The sequence below is a fragment of the Aethalodelphis obliquidens genome, unplaced genomic scaffold (genome assembly GCF_003676395.1).
Source record: "Aethalodelphis obliquidens isolate GAN/ISIS:26980383/991018 unplaced genomic scaffold, ASM367639v1 scaffold4, whole genome shotgun sequence".
NCBI lineage: Eukaryota > Metazoa > Chordata > Mammalia > Artiodactyla > Delphinidae > Aethalodelphis > Aethalodelphis obliquidens.
This window is the reverse complement of record NW_020837948.1, coordinates 47,916,573-47,942,061: the sequence shown is the minus strand read 5'-3', so window position 1 is coordinate 47,942,061 and position 25,489 is coordinate 47,916,573. Positions and strand designations below refer to the sequence as shown.

General features: G+C 36.2%; 2 protein-coding genes across 6 annotated transcripts in view; one reads left to right on the top strand and one right to left on the bottom strand.

Moving 5' to 3' along the window:
* Positions 1-6,349, top strand: part of RASA1 (RAS p21 protein activator 1) — a 113,065-nt gene extending 106,716 nt beyond the window's left edge. For 2 of the 3 annotated variants that reach the window (XM_027100680.1, XM_027100682.1), the window contains 2 exons: positions 284-418; positions 1,545-2,660. In XM_027100680.1, the coding sequence (XP_026956481.1) occupies positions 284-418; positions 1,545-1,628 (219 nt within the window). In that variant the 3' untranslated portion in view covers positions 1,629-2,660. Of the gene's footprint in view, positions 1-283; positions 419-1,544; positions 2,661-2,725 lie in introns of those variants that run through there. The other variant, XM_027100681.1, reaches the window with a different exon arrangement.
* CCNH (cyclin H) overlaps positions 2,949-25,489 on the bottom strand; it is a 26,106-nt gene continuing 3,565 nt past the window's right edge. The window contains exons 3-10 of one of the 3 annotated variants that reach the window (XR_003431620.1): positions 18,005-18,078; positions 16,723-16,933; positions 13,440-13,603; positions 10,216-10,286; positions 8,144-8,255; positions 5,020-5,095; positions 4,340-4,456; positions 2,949-3,599 (exon numbers count right to left, since the gene is read on the bottom strand). Coding sequence is in view for 1 of the 3 variants with exons in the window: in XM_027100683.1 (XP_026956484.1) it covers positions 4,418-4,456; positions 5,035-5,095; positions 8,144-8,255; positions 10,216-10,286; positions 13,440-13,603; positions 16,723-16,933; positions 18,005-18,078 (732 nt within the window). In the remaining 2 variants the exon portion in view is untranslated. Of the gene's footprint in view, positions 3,600-3,825; positions 4,457-5,019; positions 5,096-8,143; positions 8,256-10,215; positions 10,287-13,439; positions 13,604-16,722; positions 16,934-18,004; positions 18,079-25,489 lie in introns of those variants that run through there. The other 2 variants (XR_003431619.1, XM_027100683.1) reach the window with 2 other exon arrangements.

Sequence of the window (25,489 nt, the reverse complement as noted above, 5' to 3'; positions counted from 1 at the left end):
TTTTAAGTTTAGGTTGCATTAATCCAGATTGGCAGTTAATGCTTGCATTATTTATGTTCCAGTTTAAAAAAATAATATTGCACAGTATTCTGCCGTGTGGTTGAAGAAAATGAAACTTGGTTTTGTGTGAATACTGAGGTCACAAAATCTATCAAGTTGCATTTTAAGAACATTTTAAGAGAATATTATGTGTTAAATTTTATCTACTGTACCAGTTAGGATCTTTTCAGAAGAGATTATAAAGAGTTGTATTTCTAAATGCAGTTTTATGATTCCCTTAAAGAATGTACCTGAACTTCCGGACACTACAGAGCATTCTAGAACTGACCTTTCCCGTGATTTAGCAGCATTGCATGAGATTTGTGTGGCCCATTCAGATGAACTGCGAACGCTCAGTAATGAGCGTGGTGCACAGCAGGTAGGTTTTTGCCAACCTTTTTTAACAATGATGTTCCTCACACTTAAGCAGAATGTCAACATAGGATTCTTTGGGAGGTGATAAATAGCTGAATTAGTCTTATTATATTGTTTTTGAGAATCTGAATCATAATCCACAAAGATCTCAGCAAACAGGAATAATGAGCCCAGACTAAGATTACATATTTTTCATACTGCAAAATGTCAAATCTTGCTTTTAAGTTAATGTGAACTCTACTGAAAAGTGGTGTTCATGCACTTCAGTGGCATGTATGAAAATGGTAAGTGAGCTACTGATGTCAGTAGTGATGTGGCTTTTTCTGTCTCTTCTGTCATACACATGGTGCCTGGCCAAGTACTTTTCAAACTGTCAAACACACGAGAATTATTCAGGAAGATTGGTAAATATTTTAAGCTCCAGATCCAGAGATTGTTTAGTGTGGCCTTAGAAGAGCTTATCAAAAATGGCAGTTTCTAAGAACCGTCACCACAGTGGCCAACCATTTGGCAAGGACCTTATAGAAGAGATTAACACATTGAGAGTGGTGATTCTGAGTTCTCAATCTGAGATTCTAAAATTCTCAAGGTTTTTCGAGTTTAGATAACAGCATGGATCATTTAGGTTCCAGTCACTTGAGAAACTTATGCAGAATATGTGCCATGGACCCCCTTATATGCCCTTGGCATGTACAATGCCTTCTTGCCACGCTGACTTGCTTTAAGTATTAAAAAAAAATCTTATTGGAGAATTATTAGGCTGTAACCTGACTGCCCTCATGTGCTCCTATAGGGCTTAAGATGTGTCATTTATAATGATAAATCTTTCTTCTGTAAGGTGTTCTATTCTAGAGAGTGTTCTGGCCTAAGTAGGTATGAGATGCCAAACGCAAACGAGTTTCTGTTTAGTGTACAAAAATTCTCTTCTATTTCGACCAAAATAATATGACCTAGTCAAGGGCTGAATGATACATACTTACAATTTTATGTTTTTGAGTAGAATGGTAATAATATTTTATTTATTCCTTTGCATTTATATGGCTTTTTTCAAATCCAGGTTCCCATCCCTGAGATTTGATCAAGCTTTCATTTATTTACTAATTATTTTCATACTGTTTTTCCTTGTCTAGCACGTACTGAAAAAGCTTCTGGCTATAACAGAGCTGCTTCAGCAAAAACAAAACCAGTACACAAAAACTAATGATGTCAGGTAGCAGCCTTCGCCGCAGTGTTCTGCATGGATTCAGCATGCCCAACATGGTAATTCACATCAGTATAATGTCTCCTTTGCTCTTGCCAAAAAATAGCACACCTTCCCACATTCCAGTGATGTGTGAACTATGCAAACAAAACTCGAGATTCTGCTGGTGAGTAACTGCGCCAGCAGCTTTGTAAGCTATCTGTGCAGGATATTTGCACTTTTTCCACATATGGAATCTTTACCAACCTCTGAGCCTTGGTGTACAGATCACCTTTCACACAATGCTATGACTGTATCTTGAACTTGGAAAATATATTTTCAATACATTCAATTGCCAAAGTTTTGCTGTCTCTTGGAAACAGAACTATGAAAGAAAGCATTCTCTGTTGACAATTGAGTATAACTGGATTGCAGACTGCTCTTACTGTTACTTCTTCCTGAATTAGGAATATGACCGTTTGACTGTTCAATGACTTTATTTGTATTTACAGTTTCCAGAGTTTACCATTACAATAGGAACAATCTTTGCTGTATACTTTTTTAAAATAACTGCTATTTCTCTTTGCTGGAACTGTTGAAAGAAAAATATATAGAATGGATCTATTGCTCATCAGCTTTATTTTTTAAACATACCACTTATTTTGTTCGAATTGTCAAAGACTGTATTATTTAGATCTCATAATGCTTTTTTGTTAAATGTTTACAACAGTAAATAGTTTGAATTCAATAAATATTATTGGTCACTGTGTACTGATCAACGCATGTTACCCATTCAACTGTTTTATAGATTACCGATTTCTTTTATATATGTTTAAAAACCCTAGAATGCTTTCATTGAAAGTATTCATTAATTCCAAGTTGATTTTTTAAATTATGCAAACAATTTCATCAGCCACTGAACAGCTATCCATCTTTGCCCTTCTGACTACTTGTTGTATCTGCTGGATATTTAGTTTGACTGTATAGTTTTATGTGCTTCTGTATGTGTATTTTTGTGAAGTATTCACAAGGGTTAAGTTAAAATAAAACCAAGGGATATCATAAATATCTGATTACTTCTGTCTAAATATAGCTAAACATTTAATTTCATTATTTTCTTCCTCCTTTTAGGGGCAGTTCAAATTTAGTACCAGAGCAAGGCCCAGGGAGATGAAACTTGAGATGTTTTTCTGGCTGATGGTCTCTTTTGAAGGATTCCATTATGTACTTGTTAACGATTCTTTCCCTCCCATAACTGTGCAGGGTAGGGACGGCATACAAGGCGAGCCAGACAGGGATGTACTGGGTAAAGCATTTCCCCACTAAAAAAAAAATTTTCTAAAGGCCTAGGTTCTAAGAGCAACACTTTAATGCTTAAAATACAGGAAGAAACAAAGTGTTAAAACTATACTATGCAGAAATTTTGTGAACCCTCAGTAAGCTGCAAGTATTAAATGCTGTTATTTATATAGAGGTAGCTAGCCCTGAAGTAGCTGCGATCACAGTTGAACAGTGATAGCAAAACACAAACAAACACACCAGGTGCTTTTTCTTGATGTCAACCCAATTCCATATTTTCCCCTCTGCTTTTCAGTTAGACAATAGTATGCCATTTGGTCTCCTTCCAGGATAGACTAAAAGGGATATGGACATCTCCGAAAACATTTCAGCAATATGCAAAAAGGTCTAGATTCTAGTGCTCAGCAATTTGTTCTCTCCCACTACTCACATCTCAGTTTTAACCATGCTGACCTGCCATTTCTCAATCTGAACTGCTTCTCCTGCCTTTTATTTCTAAAAAAAACCCACAAACCTAAAGACACTCTGCTTTTTAAAATTTTAATGACATGCTTATTATCTCTTAAGCTGGAATAGGAAACTTGTCATTTACCTTTGTAGGCCTTGGAGTAACTTTTAGCTGGTCAATGATGAAATGAAACATTTTTTTTAAAGGGGCTGGGTAGGAAAATTTTCAGAGATTGCTCTGACGCCAAACTTTAGTGACCTAAAAAAGAAACAAGATAAATTCGGACCACTGCTTCACCGGGACTGCAGTGAAGGACTGTCAATTTCGGCTTCTTCCCCTCCACTTTTATAAAATCACTCTTCGTGAATTTTATTCCTCAGTGAGAAGGAAATTAAAACAACGCAAACCTAAAATATAAAGCATTATTAAAGGATATACATAAATACTACCTTCAAATACTGAAATGTAATTAAATGGTACCTACACTTTATGGAAAAGTACATCCTGGGATGCACTGAGGAGAGGTTTGCATCTGTAAAACTCAGATTTAGGGCAGTTGAGTTTCCCAGAATTCCTTCAACCCCATTTTCCAGAAACAATCTGACAGACCTTCATAATTTGGTTCCAACTCTAGGAACTGAGTAAGATCACAGTTAAATAACTGAATAAATGCTATAGTAGCCAACATTCCTTAGCACTTTTAAAACTGACTAGTAACTAAGTTTTGTTTTTTGTGGTGCCTTTTCAGAAAAAGATAAGTTTGCTTAATGACATCTTGTATAAACAATATAGGCAAATAAATTACAGCTTTAATTTGGCTACCACAGAAAGACTGATTTAAAGACTGATTTGATATTAGTCATGGTGGGGCAAGAATACCCAAACCAGGTGCTATTCTGGCTCCTTTGAAGATGTTTTATTTCACATAAAGCTACCCTGAAAAACTTTTAAATAACATAAATAGAAAAGTTTAATATATTTTGATGCTTTCACATTACTTCATTTTTAAAGTTAAATGCCAGATATGCTTCATCCTTCTGTTGAGTAGTTAGCATTGACAAATCAATTTCGGATGGTTAGAGGGAATCTACCAGGTCATCGTCAGTCCATTCTTCCTAAGAAGGAAAGAAAATGTTATAAGGATAACATTATACTGAAGCATAACCAGTACTGTTTACCTTCTTGCCTCCCTTTAGGAAAATGTTCTCCTTTCGCTATGCTGATTATAAAAGGTAAATGAACCAGGAAAATGTGTAGCAGTTTAACCTTATAATAATATGGCATGGTCTCACCAGACTAGTCCAGTGACAGGAATAAACGTTACAGTTGTGAACTTCTGCCTCTGATTATTCATTGTTATCTGACTTGCCAGGTACAATTTTTTTTTTAAACAAGGTAGGAGAAGAATCCTTGAAGATCTAAAAATATATCCCTACCGCCTTCTATGACCTTAGGAGGGATTCTTCATCAAGTAATTATTATACTGCTTCAGAACAGGCCAAGACAGAAGTGAGAAAAATTCCTCTAATAATGGACAATGTACATAAAGGATGCAAAAAAAGAAATGAAAGCTTTCCAATACCCAACACCTCTGTCTATAATGCTTGCACTCTGGAACAGTAAAATCCTAACATTATGGTTGTACCAGAATATACAGCAATGATAACTTAAAATTTACCTTTGGAGAACATACCTCCTCATGTTTGGATTTCTTTGAGACATAATCATCATCTTCATAACCTTTCCTCTTTTTCCTGTAATTAAGCAACCATCAACAAGCAATCTTATACTGGCAACAGAATCTATAAGCTAACAAGGCTATGAGATACATCTATTGAAGAACAAAGCCTGGATAAAGGGAAAGAGGTGAAAAATTATGGACAGGAAGACAATATCTTTCAAATTCCTCTGAATTCAATGCAATTCTAATTAAAATTCTAAAAAATTTTTCATGGAGCTTATCAAGTCAAACTCTGACCTGGGAAAGATGCTGCAAAAATAGCAAAAGAATCTGAAAAAGAACAAAGCATGGGGAGCTCGTCCCACTTAACATCAAAACACATACTATATATGTAAACTAAGTAATTAAAAGTGTGGTAGTCATCCCTTGGTATGAGGGGGATTGGTTCCAGGACCCCCCATAGATACCAAAATCCCTGGATGCTCAAGTCCTTTATATAAAATGGCAGCAGGACAGTTGGTGCTCTGCATCTGCACATGCAGAGGGCTGACTATCAGCAAAGAGTTACAAGTACCAATGATCAGAGCAGACAGGCAAAAAACAACAAAGTATATATAGGGATTTAATCTGTAATAAATGAGTATTTAAAATAACTAGAAAAAATCATGAAATATTTTTAAATGGCTGGCACAACAGTTAACTTATTTGAACAAAAATTAATATTATGAGATTTCTACCTCAAACCAGGCACAAACAATTGTAAATTGCTTTTACAGCTGAACAAAAGGCAAAATAAAATATTGATTAATTTAGGGTAAGAAAGGTGTTCAGATGTAAGAGTGTGAAGCAAAAGACAAGGTGCCTAAATAACAAAGTGAAAGAAACAATAGAAGAAAATAGCTGTATGATATATATAGAAAGATGAGTATATAAAAAGAACTACAAGAAAATAACACCAGAAACTTGGGCACGGGTTATAATTATGCAATACAGAAGAAACACAAATGATTGTTAAACACAGAAATATCAATGCTTCAAAGTATTAGGGGAAATGCAAATTAAAATACCAACATGATACTATTTTTTCACCCAGACTGGCAAAAGTTAAAGATTGATACTATTAAATGTTATACAATTTATATGAAAACAATGAAAAGAAAACTTATTTCATATACACATACACAGAGAAAAGCCTGGCAAAGGTAAAACACCAACTATATGTTACCTCTCAGTTGAAACTGGAATTTAGGTTTTGGTCAAAGAGAACTTTGGTTTACCTGTATTAACTGGCTTTAATAATGACAATATATTATTGTGTGTTGAAAAAGATAAAAGAATTTTAAAGACCAAGGAAAGATATTTTACCCTGAAGTAGTACTAATAAGTGTGGTCCATGGACCAATGCTGCTGCTCCATGAACCATTTCCAGTGTGCAATAAGTACAGAAATTAAGTGTATGTTTAGAAACTTTTATAGCAATTTGATAAATTTATGACTGTTGATTCTAATAAAATTTAAGCTTATTTTTTATGTCTTTTTATTTTGTTTTTCTAAGTAATTGGTGGTTATATTTTACAGAAGTAGAGGTCTGTAATGGGTTAAAAAGAAAACCAACAGTCCTTTACAGACAGTTTGAGAAGCACCCCTCAAGTACTCATAGATATGCAAGATTTGCTTGACACAGTGCAAAGCAAATGGTCACCTGGAGTAAGATGTAAATTCTGGCAATTAGGAATTTTGGATTATGGTCCATTACCTAGGTGGAAGGGTAGGATTAATAGTTCAGTGGTCTAATTCAGAGGTTGACAAAATTTTCTTTGAAAAGGTTGGAGAGTAAATATTTTAGGCCTCGTAGGCCATGCAGTTTCTGTGACAACTACCCAACTCTTCTGCTATAGTGTGAAAACAGCAGTAGACAATAATGCAAACTACTGGGTGTACCTCTGTTCCAATAAAACTACTACTATAAACAGGTAGTGGCCCAGATTGGCCCATGGGCCATAGTTTGCCAACGCCTGGTCTAAGCCCATTTCAAAATCAATGTGAAGAGATTATAAATCAGTGCTTTAATACTTTCATTCATTAAAGTCAACATTTTTCTTTACCTCTCTGCCACCACTCCTTCCTTCCTCTTAGTTACCACTGAAACCCAGGAATGAAATTTACCAATTTTAAGTTCTATGCTAAGCCATGTTTTACAGTTACAGCTACAAATATATAGTCCCATATGTTGCACACTTGATAAGTCCTTGGATATTCTCCTACTACAACTTTATAGTTAAAGAATTTGAGTCATGTGTACCTGATTTGAAGACCTTGGAATGCTGTTCTGGCTTCTCATATATTATGCAATAGGATACAGTCCCCGATTAGAGATCAAAAACATCTCAAATGCATCTTACTGTTCAGATGCCAGAGCTAACCCCCAGTAAATTTTACAGAATGAATTCCACAGAATAGAAAATAATAGTTTTACCATTCCTATACCTGCCCATATCCTCAATTGTTTTAAATGTCTAAAAGGGTTAAGTAGATCCTTCAAACTGCAAAGCATAAAGAACCTGAAAATGGTGATTTCCACATTCAGCCTACAAATCAGTAAGACACATTAACAGTGTTCCTTATGGCTGCAAGAAGAGATCGAACAGCACATTATCCTATTGGTTCTGTCTTCAACATAAAGTTACCACTGAGAGAAAATATGCCAAGTTTCCCCACCCTAGCTAACAGAAATAAGTGTGGAACAGTATACTTGTTCTTCAGAGGAGATACCAGACCTACAGAGAACCGAAAGATTAAAAGGGCAAGAAAAGGTGCAGGAATTCCCTAGGAAAACTGCCCACGGGACCCCACAAGGAGTAACAGAACAGGACAGGGCCCACAAGCCAAAGAACACATTAGTCATAGCAGGAGCAGAATGTACTATGAAAGCGAAATTCGTAATTTATTATCTCGTGTTTAATCCTGTTAGAAATCTCCAGTCAATAAAAAAAATCTGATTTAATGGGTAAGTCAGTTTTCCTCACATGAGCAAACATTTACCAATTAAGTAATTTAAAGACAAGCTGGAGACAGTAACAATTATATCTATTCTCGAATTAACAGTCTCACATCTACTTACGTAATTACGTTAAGTGCAAGCTCAGCAGAGTGACATCTCTCCAACTTCTGTTTCAGAACAGCAACTTCTTCAGGTCTGGGTGGTTCATATTTTTTTACCAAGTTCCTCATACCTATGTGGAGATAAAAAAAGCATTTATACCAGATAATAAAAAGCCTTGTTCTCATAAGGGAGTTGAATGATGTTTTCCCATCTAGTTTTGGGAACAAAAAACACTCTTGAAATGGGATTATTCTTACCAGGATTAATACTGTTCCACATTAAAATCCACTGAACACCATACTTCTAGTTCAAGTTATTATAGCTGTCTGCTGCTTAGCCCACATCATGTACAGCCTAAAGATAAGCATGCTCTACTAGTCAGTATTTTTTTTAAATCCTACCATGGTCACTTTTTGCTTTGTTCCCTGCCACCCACCAGATTCATAAGATTCTATCCTACAGATGGTAGGCCAAGAGTGTACTACTTATTTACAAAGAAAACCATTATTACATAACATGTAATGAAGGGAAGATGCTTAGTAAAAACATGTCAAGATTTATTAGGGAAATGATGAGAGATCCAGGGCTTACTATTAACCAGCCACGTGCTCCAAATGAGTGACTTATTTCATAATGCAAATAAAGCAGTGTTTGCAACTGAATTAATACTAGTGACTTAACACCCTTAGGACAATATCTTTGTGTGAAAAATGATGAATAAGATACCTTAATATCGCTAAAGCTCTGAGTGTTTTATCAAGAGCTATTCTTATTTTGTACTAAAACAAATGGAATAAAATAAAGATACTGAGACAAAATCAGTAATAAAACTGTCAGCTATAAAATGAGCACAGTGAGTTACCTTTAAGACCTCTTCTACCTACTAAATTCCCTGATCCAAATGTCTATGGCCAAACTGCAGTTAGCTTTGGAAGTGAACCCTCTAGTGGTATAACTGAAAACCTACCTTATGATTCATAAATCACAAATCGATTTTTCTCAAAGAGGGAAGGCATCAAAGATCATTTCAAGGAAAGAAATAAGAAATGATACTTCCACACCCTGAAGCATGTTGACTTTTGAAACATAAAACATGTAAGAAGTACTCCCTGTCACCCAAGATCAAGATATTCAATCTCATATTTTATTGGTTTATTCAGTATTTAAACCACAGATTTTATTAACAAGGGCATTGGCACAAAAGGTTTGGAAACAAACACACTGTTTTTAACCCTAACGAGTAGTCTAGTAGCCATGAGCATGCAGCGTGACATGAGCAAGTATGAAAATGGAAAGGACTGGCTAACCTAGCCAACCAGTTTAGTGGAGGTTCTGACTCAACAAGTACCTACTGTACAGCTAAGGAAACTATATTCAATATCTTGTAATAACCTATAATGGAAAGGAATCTGAATCACTTTGCTGTACACCTGAAACTAACACAACATTGTAAACCAACTATATTTTTAAAAAGTGAAAGAAGAAAAAAAACCCTTAAGACAGTGTTTCTCAGCATTGACACTAGTTTGGGCTGGATAATTCTTTGTTGTGAGGAGCTGTGTTAGTTTCCTGAGGCTGCTATTAAAAATTACCACAAACTTAGTAAGGCTTATTAAAACAACAGAATGGATTCTCCCACAGTTCTGAAGCCCAAGAGCCTGAAATCAGTTTCATTGGGCCAAATTCAAAATACTGGCAGAACTAGCAAATGACACATATTAACTAGTTAAAGCTAATTTACCTACAAAATGGAAGTTTCAAATTTAATTAGGCTTTAATTCCCTGAGATCTTTTTCAGTGCTCATCATATTTGGGTATATTTTAAAAGGACCCTGTTTTGAATCTCAATCCTTTCTGAATCTGATTATATTTTCACTTTCCTAAAAAGTTCTGTGTAAAAACTACTTTCTTTCATGTACCTTCTATTTGTTCTTCACCAATGTATCCTTCATGCCTCCATGATACAGTAATTCAATATAAGTAAATATAAACAATAATCTGTTATCTCAAGTTAAATACCAGGATGTTATTTACTTAGAAAGTAGCTTTGTGATAGAAGAGTATTTTATAAAGTGTTCTGTTTTACTTACTTTTCATTATATCTAGTAACTGTGACAAGCAAGTTCTGTTCTCTTTTAGCATCAGACTTTCTGATAAATAACTGGAAAAGAAAGGAAAAAAATTTAAATCTATTGAACACATATAGCATCTTGAGAAAATATGACATCATAAATTATTTTCCTCCATGTTCATTTCATCAAGATCAGTTTTTAAATAAATTTACTTTAAAACTGTTAAATAACAATACTTTGAACTCTACTAAACTATAATCTGTATCTCTTACAGTCTTAAGGATTTACTACAATTTATACTAGATTCAAAATGCTTAATGTTCAAGTTAATTTAATTTCCATAATATATTCAGAGAAAAAATGATATGAAACTAACAGGAGCAATACTCAATACTTTTAATGTTAAGTGTTTAATATTTAGACCTATGAGTTTAATCTCACTCATTTTACAGGTGAGGAATCTGAGTCACAGGGACAGAGAAGTTATGAATAAAGTCAGGTAGCAGCAGAGCTAAAACCTGGCACTAGTAAGGATTCTCTCCCCCCTTAATATCAAGTCCATGTTAACTATAATTGCTCTTCTTGGGACAAACAGGTATTCAAACCAATAAGAACATCACCCCACGCTTTACAAATCTATTACATCTTTTTTGCATCAAGTCCAGATCAAAGGTGTTAATACTATTCCATAAATGTACATAAAGCCCAATTATCTGTTCTCTTGGAACTAATGACAGTATAAAAATGTAATTTCTATTTTTAAATTTTTAGTTACTCTGAGGTTTTATATACTTGAACTTGATCTATAACTGATAAAAGCCCAAGTGAACAGATTCTCAAGGCAACGTAATCTTTCAAACATGAATGTAAAAAAAGCTATTAATTTTTCTCTTGGGTGAAATAAAATTACAAAAATTAGAAAGACGATTCTTTAAGAAATTTTGTTGCTGTATGTCTTTTAAACTATCAAAATCATTTAAACTACATTACAAAGTTTTGATAACTACCTTTGCTGTTACATCTTCATCGTCTATTGTGGGAGTTTCATTTTAGATATGGAAATCAATAACTCCCCTAGGGCTTCCCTGGTGGCGCAGTGGTTGAGAGTCCGCCTGCCGATGCAGGGGACACTGGTTTGTGCCCCGGTCCGGGAAGATCCCACATGCCGCGGAGCAGCTGGGCCCGTGAGCTGTGGCCACTGAGCCTGCGCGTCCGGAGCCTGTGCTCCGCAACGGGAGAGGCCACAACAGTGAGAGGCCCGTGTACCGCAAAAAAATAAATAAATAAAAATACCTCCCCTAACAACTAATACATTTCTTGTTATCAGTGATTCAAAATAACAATTAGTTTTTTCCTTTCACTTTTCTCCCTAAAACTCCTCACACTTTTGACATCTTTTTTTTTTTCACTACCTAAGAAGTCAAACTAGGAGATGCAAAATAAAGCTCTAAATCCAATGAAAAAGAAGAAACCTCTAATCAACAACCGTGTAACATTCTATGACTAATAATCTTAAAGCCTCATTCAGAATATAACAACAGCACAAGGACTCCCCCCTTTTGAAATCAGTAATAAATATAAAGGCAGTTTCCATGTATCTCAAAAGTTGCAAAGGATTTCAGAAGCTAAAAATGATTTGAAAGTATTTCCTCAAGGGAAAAAAATGCCCAAATGTCTATAGTCCCTGGGAATGCAACAAAAGTGTATTCAATTTGCAATGAGCCCAAGGTACCACAATTTCACTTTCACCTGCCTATCTGAAATTATAACTAACTAAACTTCTAAGATGAAATACACTCTAATTTGGACCTTAGGATCCTTCATCCCTCTCTACTGACATAAGAAAAATCTCACCACTGAAAAATTAGCATATACCTGCATAAGATACAATGCTTAAACAGATTAAGCAAACAACTGGTTGTTTGAATTGTGAAAAAGAGGCTTTTTCCCTTACACTATGGAAGCTCCATAACCCGCAAACTCCATAGGTATCAATTTGTATGGCCACCCTTCCTACAAGGATAGCTTGCTCATTCTTATATTTCTACAGTATAGTACAGTGCATGGTACATAGAAGGCAATGTAAAAAAAAAAAACCTCCATAAAGGTTTGCTTAGTAAATAAATGTAGGTATAGATCACTTTGGGATTAAATGTATATACTTATATACAGTTGGTGAGCTATGTTTATACAGAAGAGTCATACCATAAATTAAACAAAATACAAACCCACAATCCTTTATCTTGGATTTGTTTTGAAATTCAGAATTATTCATGTCTTAGAAACTTAACATGGTGTATATACCATGAAATGTGAAATACTTCAGTGATATTCTGGGGCAGTATCATGTAATCAGTAACATTAATATTTCTGCAAAGAAACCTAAAACCATTCCCATTCAGTTGAATAAAGACTAAATCACATCTGTTCATGTTTCCTGCCACTGTATCAATGGATTATGAAATTACAGACGAGGGATTACAAACATGCAGAAAAGTTTAAATTCAGAAAGTTTTATCATCTTTCCTCCTCAGCTATTTCTATGAATGAATCAAGCAGAGCTTTGAAGGTATACAGAAATGAAATCGCTAGAAAGAAATTAAATGTGAAGATTTTTAAAGTCTAACTTACTGCTAGCCTGTGCTTGAGTTAGTTATAAATGAATATAATAGATATGTAATTAACCTTCGCACAAGATATTATCGTAAGAATCAAGTGAATTTAATTCATGTAAAGTGCTTATCACAGAGCCTGGTTCTCAGTGCGCACTTATGTATCAGCTATTAGTATCTGTAGCTCACTAAGATTCATTTGGACATTCCCTAAAGTATTATTCATTCAACAAATCTTTACTGAATTCCATGTGCCATACATGCTCCACAGCAGGAGATTAATGATAAAACAAGGCAGACGTATTTGTTGCACTCATGCTGCTTACCAGTTCATAAAACTTCTAAATTTGCCATATATTGATAGCTGTTATCAGTCTTTTGAGGATCACCTGATTTAATTCTACTTCAGTCATAAATGGATCCTCTTAGCTCAAAAATATTTTACTGAATTTTTAAATATTTCCTTAAAAGGTGATTCCATTTCTTCCCTCAGTTGCCCTCAACAACCCTCAACCACAGAAGATATGAAGGACTAATGTTACAAAGTGAACCTTACTTAAAAACTTGGTACTCCAGGAAGGAATAAACTGAGGGACTGAGTCTAATCTAAGTTAAAACACAAAATAATACCTTTCCATAGTAATTCCTGCTCTGGATGCACTAGATAAAATGGCAGTCAGAGCAATCTGGGAAGGTGTGTATAACAGGTGAGCATCCGTCAGTGCAACTCTATTAAGAAAGTCATCAGCTGTTTTCCTCAAAATCTCTGGATTCTCCAACATGGGATAGCGAGTCTAGAAAGAAAGTTTGCAAATGTTATCACTTCTGAGAGTCTCATGGAGTAATAACAGTACAAACAGTACAAACTATTCCTATAAACCAGAAAGTGCTTAACACAGGATACTTTTAGTAACTCCTGTAAGATCACATTTAGAAACCAAAGCACCACCTCATTTTGATTTGAAATTCCTTCTACTAAAAGTTTACTTTTGGGAAATGAATCTTGGTTTGATTACAGAACTATTTTTAGTATACGCCCAAGAAATATGGATGATCCCCTATTTTCTAACCATTCTTACCCTTTAAAATGAACCCTAAATCCTAAACCCTCAGATATATTTCAGATATCTACATTCAAGTCCCAAAGCAGTAAGAAATCTTTTCTATACTCTGAAACAAAATAGCCAGAGTCAACTGTACAATCACACACAGGTCTTGTCATCCCAAAATGCCTGACCTCTGATATGACAAATCCAACATTCTACTCTGACCCAGCATTCCCTTTGCTCAGTTACTTCACAGCTGTTCTTTGACTTCCTCCTCAGGACCTCTGGTTCCTTATCCCTATACTTGCTTCTACTCACCAGTGTCCACTGGTTCTCATTTCCCTCTTCCATTCCCTGCCCCAGTATGCTGCCAACATATTTCCAGCAAAACTTCAATAGTGGTCGAATTCAACCAACCTTCTGCTTTGCAACTATACCCAGATTTCTGGGTGCTGCTAGAGAAAACAATACAACCAACAGGTCTGGTAATATTACTATAAATTCAAGTTCACTGATCTCAACAAGGCTCTCAACACTGCCTAGCTAAAATATTCCACAGAAAATGTATTCTCCCATTTTTCAGTGATTATGTTAAAAACTTTCTACCTGACTCAATATCTTTGATAATTCTCAGAAACTCCACTGCTCTCAGAAAATGATCTCTGTTGATAACAAAGACACTGTATTTCCTGCTATGGCCAAATCCCCAAACATAACGTTATCCTCACCCATGCTTTCCTCTTTCCCTCCGTTAAGAGAAATAGCCAGTTTTTCTACCTTGCTTCAAAATCCCATGCCAGGCCCTTCTACCACACTCCAAAGGAAAACTTGAGCTACACATGTTCCATTAAGCTTTCTCTACTAGTGTTCTAAAGTTTCTCATGCAAAACAAAACATGACAAAAAACTGTTCCTTTCTTCTACTTCTAGCAGTTCCCCCATCTTCTCAATCATCCCATCTTCTTTTCCCACTTCAAAGACAAGCTGTTTAATCCAAGTTATACACACTTGTTTTCTCACCTTCTATTCCCCAGCCAGCTCCAATCTGTTTTTTTCCTTCACACTCCAAGAAGACTAATTTCACCAAGATCACAAGTCACCTTTCTGGCACTAAAGCTAGCAAACGTCAACTTTTACTTTGCCTGAATTCTGTGCAGGATTGGAGAGCTTCCCCGATCATATCCTAAAAGTATTCTACTTCCCTTCACTTCTCCAAAAGTCCTACCTCTTTGGATATTCTTCAGTCTTCTTACTAGCTTCTTACTTTTCTCTAGCTACCCTTTAAATGGTCCTTATGGCCAATCCACTTTAAATCTTCCTGGGGCAGCAGTGATGCCCAAATCTATGCCTCCAGCCTAGCCATCTTCTCTGGCCTCCAGACACAAATATGTACCAACCTGAATGTCTTGCAAGCAATGGAAATTCATCATGTCCCAAACCAGATTCATCAAATCCCTACCCCACCACCATCAATAAATCTCTCCTGTGCCACTGTTTCCTGTATAAGTGTACCACCATCCACCAATACGCTCAGGCCAGAAACCTGGGGGTTCTTCCACTGTCCTCGCTCTCTGTACGCAATCATTCCTCAAGCTCTACTGATTCTAAAGCCCAAGAAGCTCTCTCTGTACCCACTACCACTTCATGAGTCAAACCAACCACTGTCTTTCTGCTTGAACTACTGTAACAGCATCCCAACTGGTATCCCTTCATCCATTCGAATCCATTCTGCACGTTATGCCTGACACATACAGGTGTGCAATAAACATCTGACGCAGGCTGATGCATGAGTTTGCCAACATGTTTTTTATAGCTGCAAACCTAATCATGTCACTCATCAGACTTGACCCTTTCACTGGCATCCCATTGCTCTATTCAAAATCTGTAATGTTACCTCCACAGTCTACACTCTGCTTTCAACTCAGGCAGCACTCCGTGGCAGTCCTCCCCATTTACCTCTAAGTTCTGTTTAGGTTCTTTAGTACACCATGGTTTGTTAAGTCTGGGCCTTTGACCAGAAGAGTCTCTCTGAATGGGATGCTCTTCCACCACCCAATCCCTACTCTTGCTCTGAATTTTACTTCAAATTACACTTTCTCAGAACTGTCTCCCCTTCTCAATCTGCTATCTCCTTCTAAAGTACCCTGTATTTCCCCTTCTGTTAACACTTAGCACACTGAATATACGATTGTCTTTCCCATTAGACTGTAAGGCCTATGAAGGGGAGGCTGTTCCTGTCTTGTTCTTGACTACATCCTCAAGCACCATGTTTGACATATAGAAGGCACCCAAATTTGGCCACTCAAGATGAATGAACCAGTTTTTGACTTCTGTTCACTTAACTCACACTATCTAAAGTCCTTCTTCAGGGCCAAAACAAAACAAGCTGCTTTTGTCAATGTTCTGACAAAACATTTATTTACTGTTATTTTTGATGCCCACATATTGACTTCAGTTCACAATGCCCTAAAAATAGAAGTCACTTAGCAATCTTGTAGTTTAAAATTAAGAATTTTGTATGTATGAAGATCCAAGACAGTATACTTGAGTTAGAAGAGTTATCTGAAGTCTTTAAAAGCATTACAGTTGTCCTCATTATGGTCCCTGGACGAGTATTTGCAAATCTACTAGATAAGAAGCTCAAGAACTACAGTCTGACACTCTCAGTTAATAAGCCCTCCATGTGATTCTGATGCACACTGAAGTTTGAGAACCATTGCCCTAGAAGTCCAGGCCAAACACATTTTAGCAAGCTAACTGTGTAACAATTAGGATCATTACTAGTTATAAAAAAATTTTGATTATTTTGGTTAAAGAACAATAGCAAAGGAGTTTACTCCACCAGTTTACTTTAGTCAGCAAGATTACCTTTAAATCAATGAGAAAGCCCTCAAAGGGTCTATAAGGATTGTGGACAATAAGGTGGAAATTAAGTTGCTGTATAAGTAGTAGTTCATATTCCAAAATCTGTTCGAGTGCCTTCTCTTGTCCAAGAGGACTCTCCCGCAGATTTCCAACAAACTGTGGACTAGACACATTGAATTCATCCACTTTACAGGCCAAAAATGCACAAGTGAGCCTAGAGGAAAAAATAAGGGGAAGGATATGTATATACTTCGAGAAATACCAAAATATTTCTAAAATATGTTCTAAAATTGCCTAATATTCACAAATGACTATACTAGACAACTAAGGAAATTGATTTAAAAAAAGAGAGTTTCCTGTTTAATCTTTTTATCCATACGGAGACTATAAAAATTAGGTTGAACTGTATAACAGTGCCACAGCATTCAATCATTAGTAACTTAATGCCAGTTTTATATAGTTCAGCCCAAGTATCTGGAAAAACAAAATAACTGAAGAATAAGGGTACTCAGCATCATGAAATATAGATGGAAGAGAAAAAAAAATAGTACACACATATGTACATATGGGCCTGAGAAGAAAGGTGTTAAAGAAACATTATGGAAAGCCATCAGTGGAAGTCTCCAAGGACATTTAAATAGGGGATTATTACCTCAGGAACAAACCTATGAAACTCTCATGGCTACTACATAAATTTCAGAGTGAGAAATTAGTAGTAATAAGATTACCACAAAAACAAAGACTGGAAGTAAGAAGGGCCTGACCTAGACTGGTAGAAATGGAAATGAAAAAGAGAAAATATACAGGGACAGCACAATTGACAGCAAGTTCTTTGATGAGTCTCATACTAACTTCATTCTTATTTTTAATGATAAGCACAGTGCTTAGCAGAGGGCAGAAACAAAACAGACCTTTGTTCAAGTGAAATGACTATGGAACTATAGGACTTGTAAACTGATGGGATGTACAGGAAGAGGAGTTACCGTAAATGATTCTCAGAGCAAATGGGCGAAGACAAGTTCAGCTAACAGAAAGGGATATTATGGAAGCCAGTTTAAGAAAAACAGAATTTGAATTTGGACAAGTGCCAAAACTGATGCCATCAGTATTACAGGGAAGGAAGAATTATACAGGTATATTAATGAGTATCAGGAGGGATCTTAAGTTCAGAATAGAATGAAAGTCTAAATTACCCTTTATTAGGAAGTCATTTTTTCACACACACATGCTCAAAGAGTATAAAAGTCTTCTTAAATGAAAATCAATAAATTAGACTTATACTCACATTATTATCCGCGGGTGATATTCCATTACTGAGTTATTAAGATAAAAGCGCTTGAAATACATACAAGCTGTACCCTAAGATTAAAAATACATATATTATCAGAACCTATTCACACATACAAGTTAAATTTTGTATTTTAAAAAAAACTTATTTATGCCAAGGTTTCTTTGAAAAAGTCACCTTAAAAAAACCCCAAAACTTATTACTTCTTAAGTCAAAATAAATTGTGATAAATTACAACAGAAAAACCACAGCCAAGCCTTTGTTGTCCTTCCCCACCTATCCTGGCTTATCCTTCCTATGGTCACTGGCTTAATTTTAAAAATGTGGGGGGGGGGTTTTACACAATTATATATATTTGTATAATTTATACAAATGATCACAGCTTAAGCAGTCCACTTAGTAAAATACTGGCAGAATAACATGGTCAGGGCAATGAGCCTTCTCTCTAAATCCACTCTGGTTCTGTGATCTAACCTGCTGCCACACCAAACAGGAGAAGCAGCACCTACCATTTACTGACTGCACCCCATGTGCCACACTCTGTGCCAAGTATAAAACTATCATCTTATTTTAATTATAACAGCTTGGTGAGGTACTGCTATCTCTATAGAAGAAGAAACTGAATATCAATGAGGTTAGCTGACTTGTTCAAGGTCACAAATCTAATAAGGGACAGGGCTGTTTTCAACCAAGGTCTGCTTGTACTTTTTTAAAAACTATTTCATTTGGCTAGAACCAATGAAATAAATATTTATCTACTTTAGAATAGAAAAAAATACATTTCTTTTTAAATATTTTAAAAGTTTAGTTTTGTCATTTTATGTGAAACAAAAACCAAAACAGTTATAAATAAGCAAGTTATATAAAGACAAATTCCACAAAGAAGTTCATTCAAGGATTCAGTTTCTTCATCTGAAAAGATCACTTAAACCTACCACCTTGTGTTACTGTTTTCTTATCAGAAAAGACTAAGATCAAATCTGGAAATAGAAAGCAAGCACATCTAAAATTTTTCATGAATCAGGTCTCTTAGATAAAGGTCCAGTAAAAAACAGAAAACACTATGAATACTTTTGGACTTGGTATTTTCAATATACTTCAGTTTTTTCAACTATAAAAATGAAGAATATTTTCTAGGAGTTTATTCTTTTCTGGGCCATAAATTATTCACTTGGTATAACTTTAAAATGTATGATCTACTTTCACTTAAGACAAAACTTTCATATTTGATATTCACAACAAATCTGTGAGATAAGAGAAAAATATTTTATATACCTTTCCCCCCTTTTTTTTTTTTTTTTTTTTTTCGTTATGTGGGCCTCTCACTGTCGTGGCCTCTCTCGTTGCGGAGCACAGGCTCCGGACATGCTGGCTCAGCGGCCATGGCTTATGGGCCTAGCCGCTCTGCGGCATGTGGGATCTTCCTGGACCAGGGCACGAACCCGTGTCCCCTGCATCGGCAGGTGGACTCTCAACCACTGCGCCACCAGGGAAGCCCCTTTCCCCCTTTTTAATCTTTCAGCTTTTAAATTTCAGTTTAATTTTCTATCAACAAAAATACACAAATCCAGGCAAAGGAACAAAATAATACCCCAGCTGGACAACTAAGTGAAGTGGAGACAGGTAATCTACCTGAAAAAAAAGTCAGAGTAATGCGGTAAAGATGATCCAAGATCGGAAAAAAAATGGAGGCACACAAGACACAAGAAATGTTTAACAAAGAGCCAGAAAATGTAAAGAACAAACAAACAGATGAACAATACCTTAACTCAAATGAAAAATACATTAGAAGGAATCGATAGCAAAATAAATAAGGCAGAAAAGTGGATTAGTGAGCTGGAAGACAGAATGGTGGAAATCACTGACACAGAACAGATTAAAGAAAAAAGAATGAAAAGAAATGAGGACAGTTTAAGAGACCTCTGGGACAACATTTAAGTCCACCAACATTTGCATTATAGGGGTTCCAGAAGGAGAGACAGAGAAAGGGCCTGAGAAAATATTTGAAGAGATTATAGCTGAAAACTTCCCTAAAATGGGAAAGGAAACAGTCACCCAAGTCCAGGAAGCACAGAGGATAAACCCAAGGAGGAACACAATGAGACACATACTAATCAAACTGACAAAAATTAAAGACAGAGAAAATATTAAAAGCAACAAGGGGGAAAAAGCAACAAATAACATACAAGGGAATCCCCATAAGGTCATCATCTGATTTTTCAGCAGAGATTCTACAGGACAGAAAGGAGTGCCACGATACATTTAAAGTGATGAAAGGGAAAAACATACAACCAAAAATACTCTACCCAGCAAGGCTCTCGTTCAGATTCGACAGAGGAATCAAAAGCTTTACAGGCAAGAAAAAGCTACAAGAATTCAGCACCACCAAACCAGCTTTCCAAAAAATGCCAAAAGAATGCCTTTTCTATCGGAAAAGAAAAGGCCACAACTAGAAACAAGAAAATTACAAATGGGACAGCTCACTGGTAAAAGCAAACATAAAGGTAGGAAATCATCCACACATAAATCAAAAGTAGCAATTGTGAGGAGAATACAAATGAAGGATATTGGAAATGCATTTGAAATTAAGAGACCAGGAACTTAATCTTGTGTGTGTGTGTGTGTGTGTGTGTGTGTGTGTGTAGACTACTATACCAAATCTTCATGGTAACCACAAACCAAAAATCTACAATAGAAAAAGCAATCCAAACACAACAGTAAAGGTAGTCATAAAATCACAAGAGAGGAGAACAAAAGAGGAAGGGAAGAAAAAAGACCTAATAAAACAATCCCAGGGACTTCCCTGGTGGTGCAGTGGTTAGGAATCTGCCTGCCAGTGCAGGGGACACAGGTTCAATCCCTGGTCCGGGAAGATCCCACATGCCACAGAGGAACTAAGCCCGTGCACCACAACTACTGAGCCTGCGCTCTAGAGCCCGCAAACCACAACTACTGAGCCCGTGTGCCACAACTACTGAAGCCCGTGTGCCTACAGCCCGTGCTCCGCAACAAGAGAAGCCACCACAATGAGAAGCCCATGCACCGCAACAAGAGTAGCTCTCGCTTGCTGCAACTAGAGAAAGCTGGCACATAGCAACGAAGACCCAATGCAGCCAAAAATAAATAATTAATTTAAAAAAATATTTAAACTCCATCTAAGAGTACACAGCTTAAAAAAAATCCCAAAACAATAACAAAATGGCAATAAGAACATACATATTAGTAATTACCTTAAATGTAAATGGATTAAACGCTCCAACCAAAAGACACACACTGGCTGAATGGACACAAAAACAAGACCCATATATATGCTGTCTACAAGAGACCCACTTCAGACATAGGGACACATACAGACTGAAAGTGAGGGGATGGGAAAAGATATTCCATGCAAATGGAAATCAAAAGAAAGCTGGAGTAGCGAGACTCAGACAAAACAGACTTTAAAATAAAGACTGTTGCAAGATTCAAAAAAGACCACTACATAATGATAAAGGGATCAATCCAAGAAAAAGATATGACAATTGTAAATATATATGCACCCAGCACAGGAGCACCTCAATAGATAAGGCAAATGCTAACAGCCAGAAAAGGAGAAATCGTGGGGGATTTTAACACCCCACTTATACCAATGGACAGATCATCCAAACAAAATCGATAAGGAAACACAGGCCTTAAATGACACATTAGACCAGATGGACTTAATTGATATTTCTAGAGCATTCCACCTGAAAGCAGAATACACATTCTTCTCAAGTGCACACAGAACATTCTCCAGGATAGATCACATGATGGGACATAAAGCAAGTCTAGATAAATTTAAGAAAACTGAAATCATGTCAAGCATCTTTTCCAACCACAATGCTGTGATTAGAAATCAACCACAAGAAAAAAACTGTAAAAAACACAAACACCTGGAGGCTAAACAATATGCTACTAAAAACCAATGGATCACTGAAGAAATCAAAGAGGAAATCAAATTCCTAGAGACAAATGAAAACGAAAGCATGACGATCCAAAAGCTATGGGACACAGGAAAAACAGTTCTAGGAGGGAAGTTTATAGCAATACAATCTTACCTCAGGAAATAAGAAAAATCTCAAATAAACAACCTAGCCTTACACCTAAAGCAACTAGAGAAAGAACAAACAAAACCCAAAGTTATCAGAAGGAAAGATATCATAAAGATCAGAACAGAAATAAATGAAATAGAGATGAAGAAAACAAAAGATCAATGAAACTAAAAACTGGTTCTTTGAAAAGATAAACAAAACTGATAAACCTTTAGCCAGACTCATCAAGAAAAAAAGGGAAAGGGCTCAAATCAATAAAATTAGAAATGAAAAAGGAGAAGTTAGAATGGACACCACAGAAATACAAAGGATCATAAGAAAAGACTACAAGCAACTATATGCCAATAAAATGGACAACCCAGAAGAAATGGACAAATTCTTTGCACAGTAAAATCAAGCAAAACTGAACCAGGAAGAAAAGGAAAATATGAATAGACCAATCACAAGCACTGAAATTAAAACTGTGGTTAAAAAACTCCCAACAAACAAAAGTCCAGGACAGGATGGCTTCACGGGCAAATTCTATCAAACACTTAGAGTTAACACCTATCCTTCAGAAATATTTCAAAAAATTACAGAAGAAGAAACACTCGCAAACCCATTCTATGAGGCCACCATCACCCTGATACCACAAGTAGACAAAGATACCACAAAAGAAAATTACAGGCCAGTATCACTGATGAACATAGACTCAAAAACCCTCAACAAAATACTAGCAAACAGAATCCAACAATATATTAAAAAGATCATACACCATCATCAAGTGGGATTTATCTTAGGATGCAAGGATTTTTCCATATCTGCAAATTAATTAGTGTGATACACCATATTAACAAATTGAAGAATAAAAACTATATGATCATCTCAATAGATGCAGAAAAAGCTTGAGAAAATCCAACACCCATTCATGATAAATACTCTCCAGAAAGTGGGCATAAAGGGAACATACTTCAACATAGTTAAGGCCATAAATGACAAACGTACAGCTAACATCATAGAGGATGTTAAAAAGTAAATGCTGAAAGCATTTCCTCTATGATCAGGAACAAGACAAGGATGTCCACCTTCGACACTGTTTCTGAACATAGTTTTGGAAGTTTTAGCCACGGCAATCAGAGAAGAAAAAGAAACAAAAGGAATTCAAATTGGAAAAGTAGTAAAACTGTCACTGTTTGCAGATGACATGATACTAAGGAAATCCTAAAGATGCTACCAGAAAACTACTAGAGCTCATCAATTAAACTGGTAAAGTTGCAGGATACAAAATTAATATACAGAAATCTCTTGCATTTCTATACACTAACAATGAAAGATCAGAGAGATATTAAGAAAACAATCCCATTTACCATCACACGAAAAAGAATAAAATACCTATGAAGAAACCTACCTAAGGAGGCAAAAGACCTGAACTCTGAAAACTATAAGACACTGATGAAAGAAATTGAAGATGACACAAACAGATGGAAAGATACACCATGTTCCTAGATTGGAAGAATCAGTATTGTCAAAATGACTGCACAGTTAAGTCCCCTACATCTGAATGAGTTCCATTCAGAGTGCGTTCGTAAGTCCAATTTGTTCATAAGTCCAATTAAGTTAGCCTAGGTACCCAACTAACACGATTGGGAAACTATATAAGTACTATACTGTAATAGATTTATAATACTTTTCACACAAATAATACATAAAAAACAAACAAAAAATAAAAAATTTTTAATCTTACAGTACAGTGCCTTGAAAAGTACAGTAGTACCAGTTACATCTCCACTGCTTTTTCGCTTGCTTCTGGACATCCTGGGTTTGAAATAAAGATACTGTACCACTGTACTCTATACAGTACTGTACTGTAAAGTACACAAAAGCACAACCACTTGTAGAGGATGCACACATATGACAATGTATGCCAGACATGTGAACTAACTTAATGTGATTGGACATGTAAACGCACGTTTGCATCTTTGAAAGTTTACAACTTGAAGGTTCATATGTAGCGGACTTACTGTACTACCCAGAGTAATCTACAGATTCAATGCAATCCCTATCAAATTACCAATGGCAGTTTTTGCAGATCTAGAACCAAAAATCTTAAAATTTGTATTGAAACACAGAAGACCCCAAACAGCCAAAGCAATCTTAAGAAAAATGGAGCTGAAGGAATCATGCTCCCTGACTTCAGACTATACTATAAAGCTACAGTAATCAAAACAGTATGGTACTGGCACACTAACAGACACATAGATCAATGGAACAGCATAGAAAGCCCAGAAATAAACCCACACACCTATGGTCAGTTAATCTACGACAAAGGAGGAAAGACTATACAATGGAGAAAAGACAGTCTCTTCAATAGTGGTCCTGGGAAAACTGGACAGCTACATGTACAAGAATGAAATTTAGAACACTAACACCATACACAAAAATAAACTCAAAACAGATTAAAGACCTAAATGTGAGACCAGACACTATAAAACTCTTAGAGGAAAACAGGCAAAACAGTCTTTGATGTAAATCACAGCAATTTCTTTTTTGACCCACCTCCCAGAGTAATGAAAATCAAAACAAAATAAACAAATAGGACCTAATTAAACTTGAAAAGCTTTTTGCACAGCAAAGGAAACCACAAACGAGAAGACAACCATCAGAATGGGAGAAAATATTTGCAAATGAAGCAACCAACAAGGGATTAATCTCTGAAATATACAAACAGCTTGTGCAGCTCAAAATCCAAAAAACTGACAACCCAATCAAAAAATGGGCAGAAGATCTAAATAGACATTTCTCCAAAGAACACATACAGATGGCCAAGAAGCACATGAAAAGATCCTTGACATTGCTAATTATTAGAGAAATGTAAATCAAAACTACAACGAGGTATCACCTCACACAGCTCAGAATGGCCATCATCAAAAAATCCACAAACAATAAATGCTGGAGAGGGTGTGGAGAGAAGGGAACCCTCCTACACTGTTGGTGGGAATGTAAATTGGTACAGCCACTGTGGAGAACAGCATGCAGTTTCCTTAAAAAACTAAAACTGGGGGCTTCCCTGGTGGTGCAGTGGTTGAGAATCTGCCTGCTAATGCTGGGGACACGGGTTTGAGCCCTGGTCTGGGAGGATCCCACGTGCCGCGGAGCAACTAGGCCCGTGAGCCACAACTACTGAGCCTGTGCATCTGGAGCCTGTGCTCCACAACAGGAGAGGCCGCGACAGTGAGAGGCCCGTGCACTGCGATGAAGAGTGGCCCCCGCTTGCCACAACTAGAGAAAGCCCTCGCACAGAAACGAAGACCCAACACAGCAATAATTAATTAATTAATTAATAAACTCCTACCCCCAACATCTTAAAAAAAAAAAAAGGTTGGGGACCGCTGTGTTATAAGACTCTCCTCTTTAAAAAAAAAAAAAAAAAAAA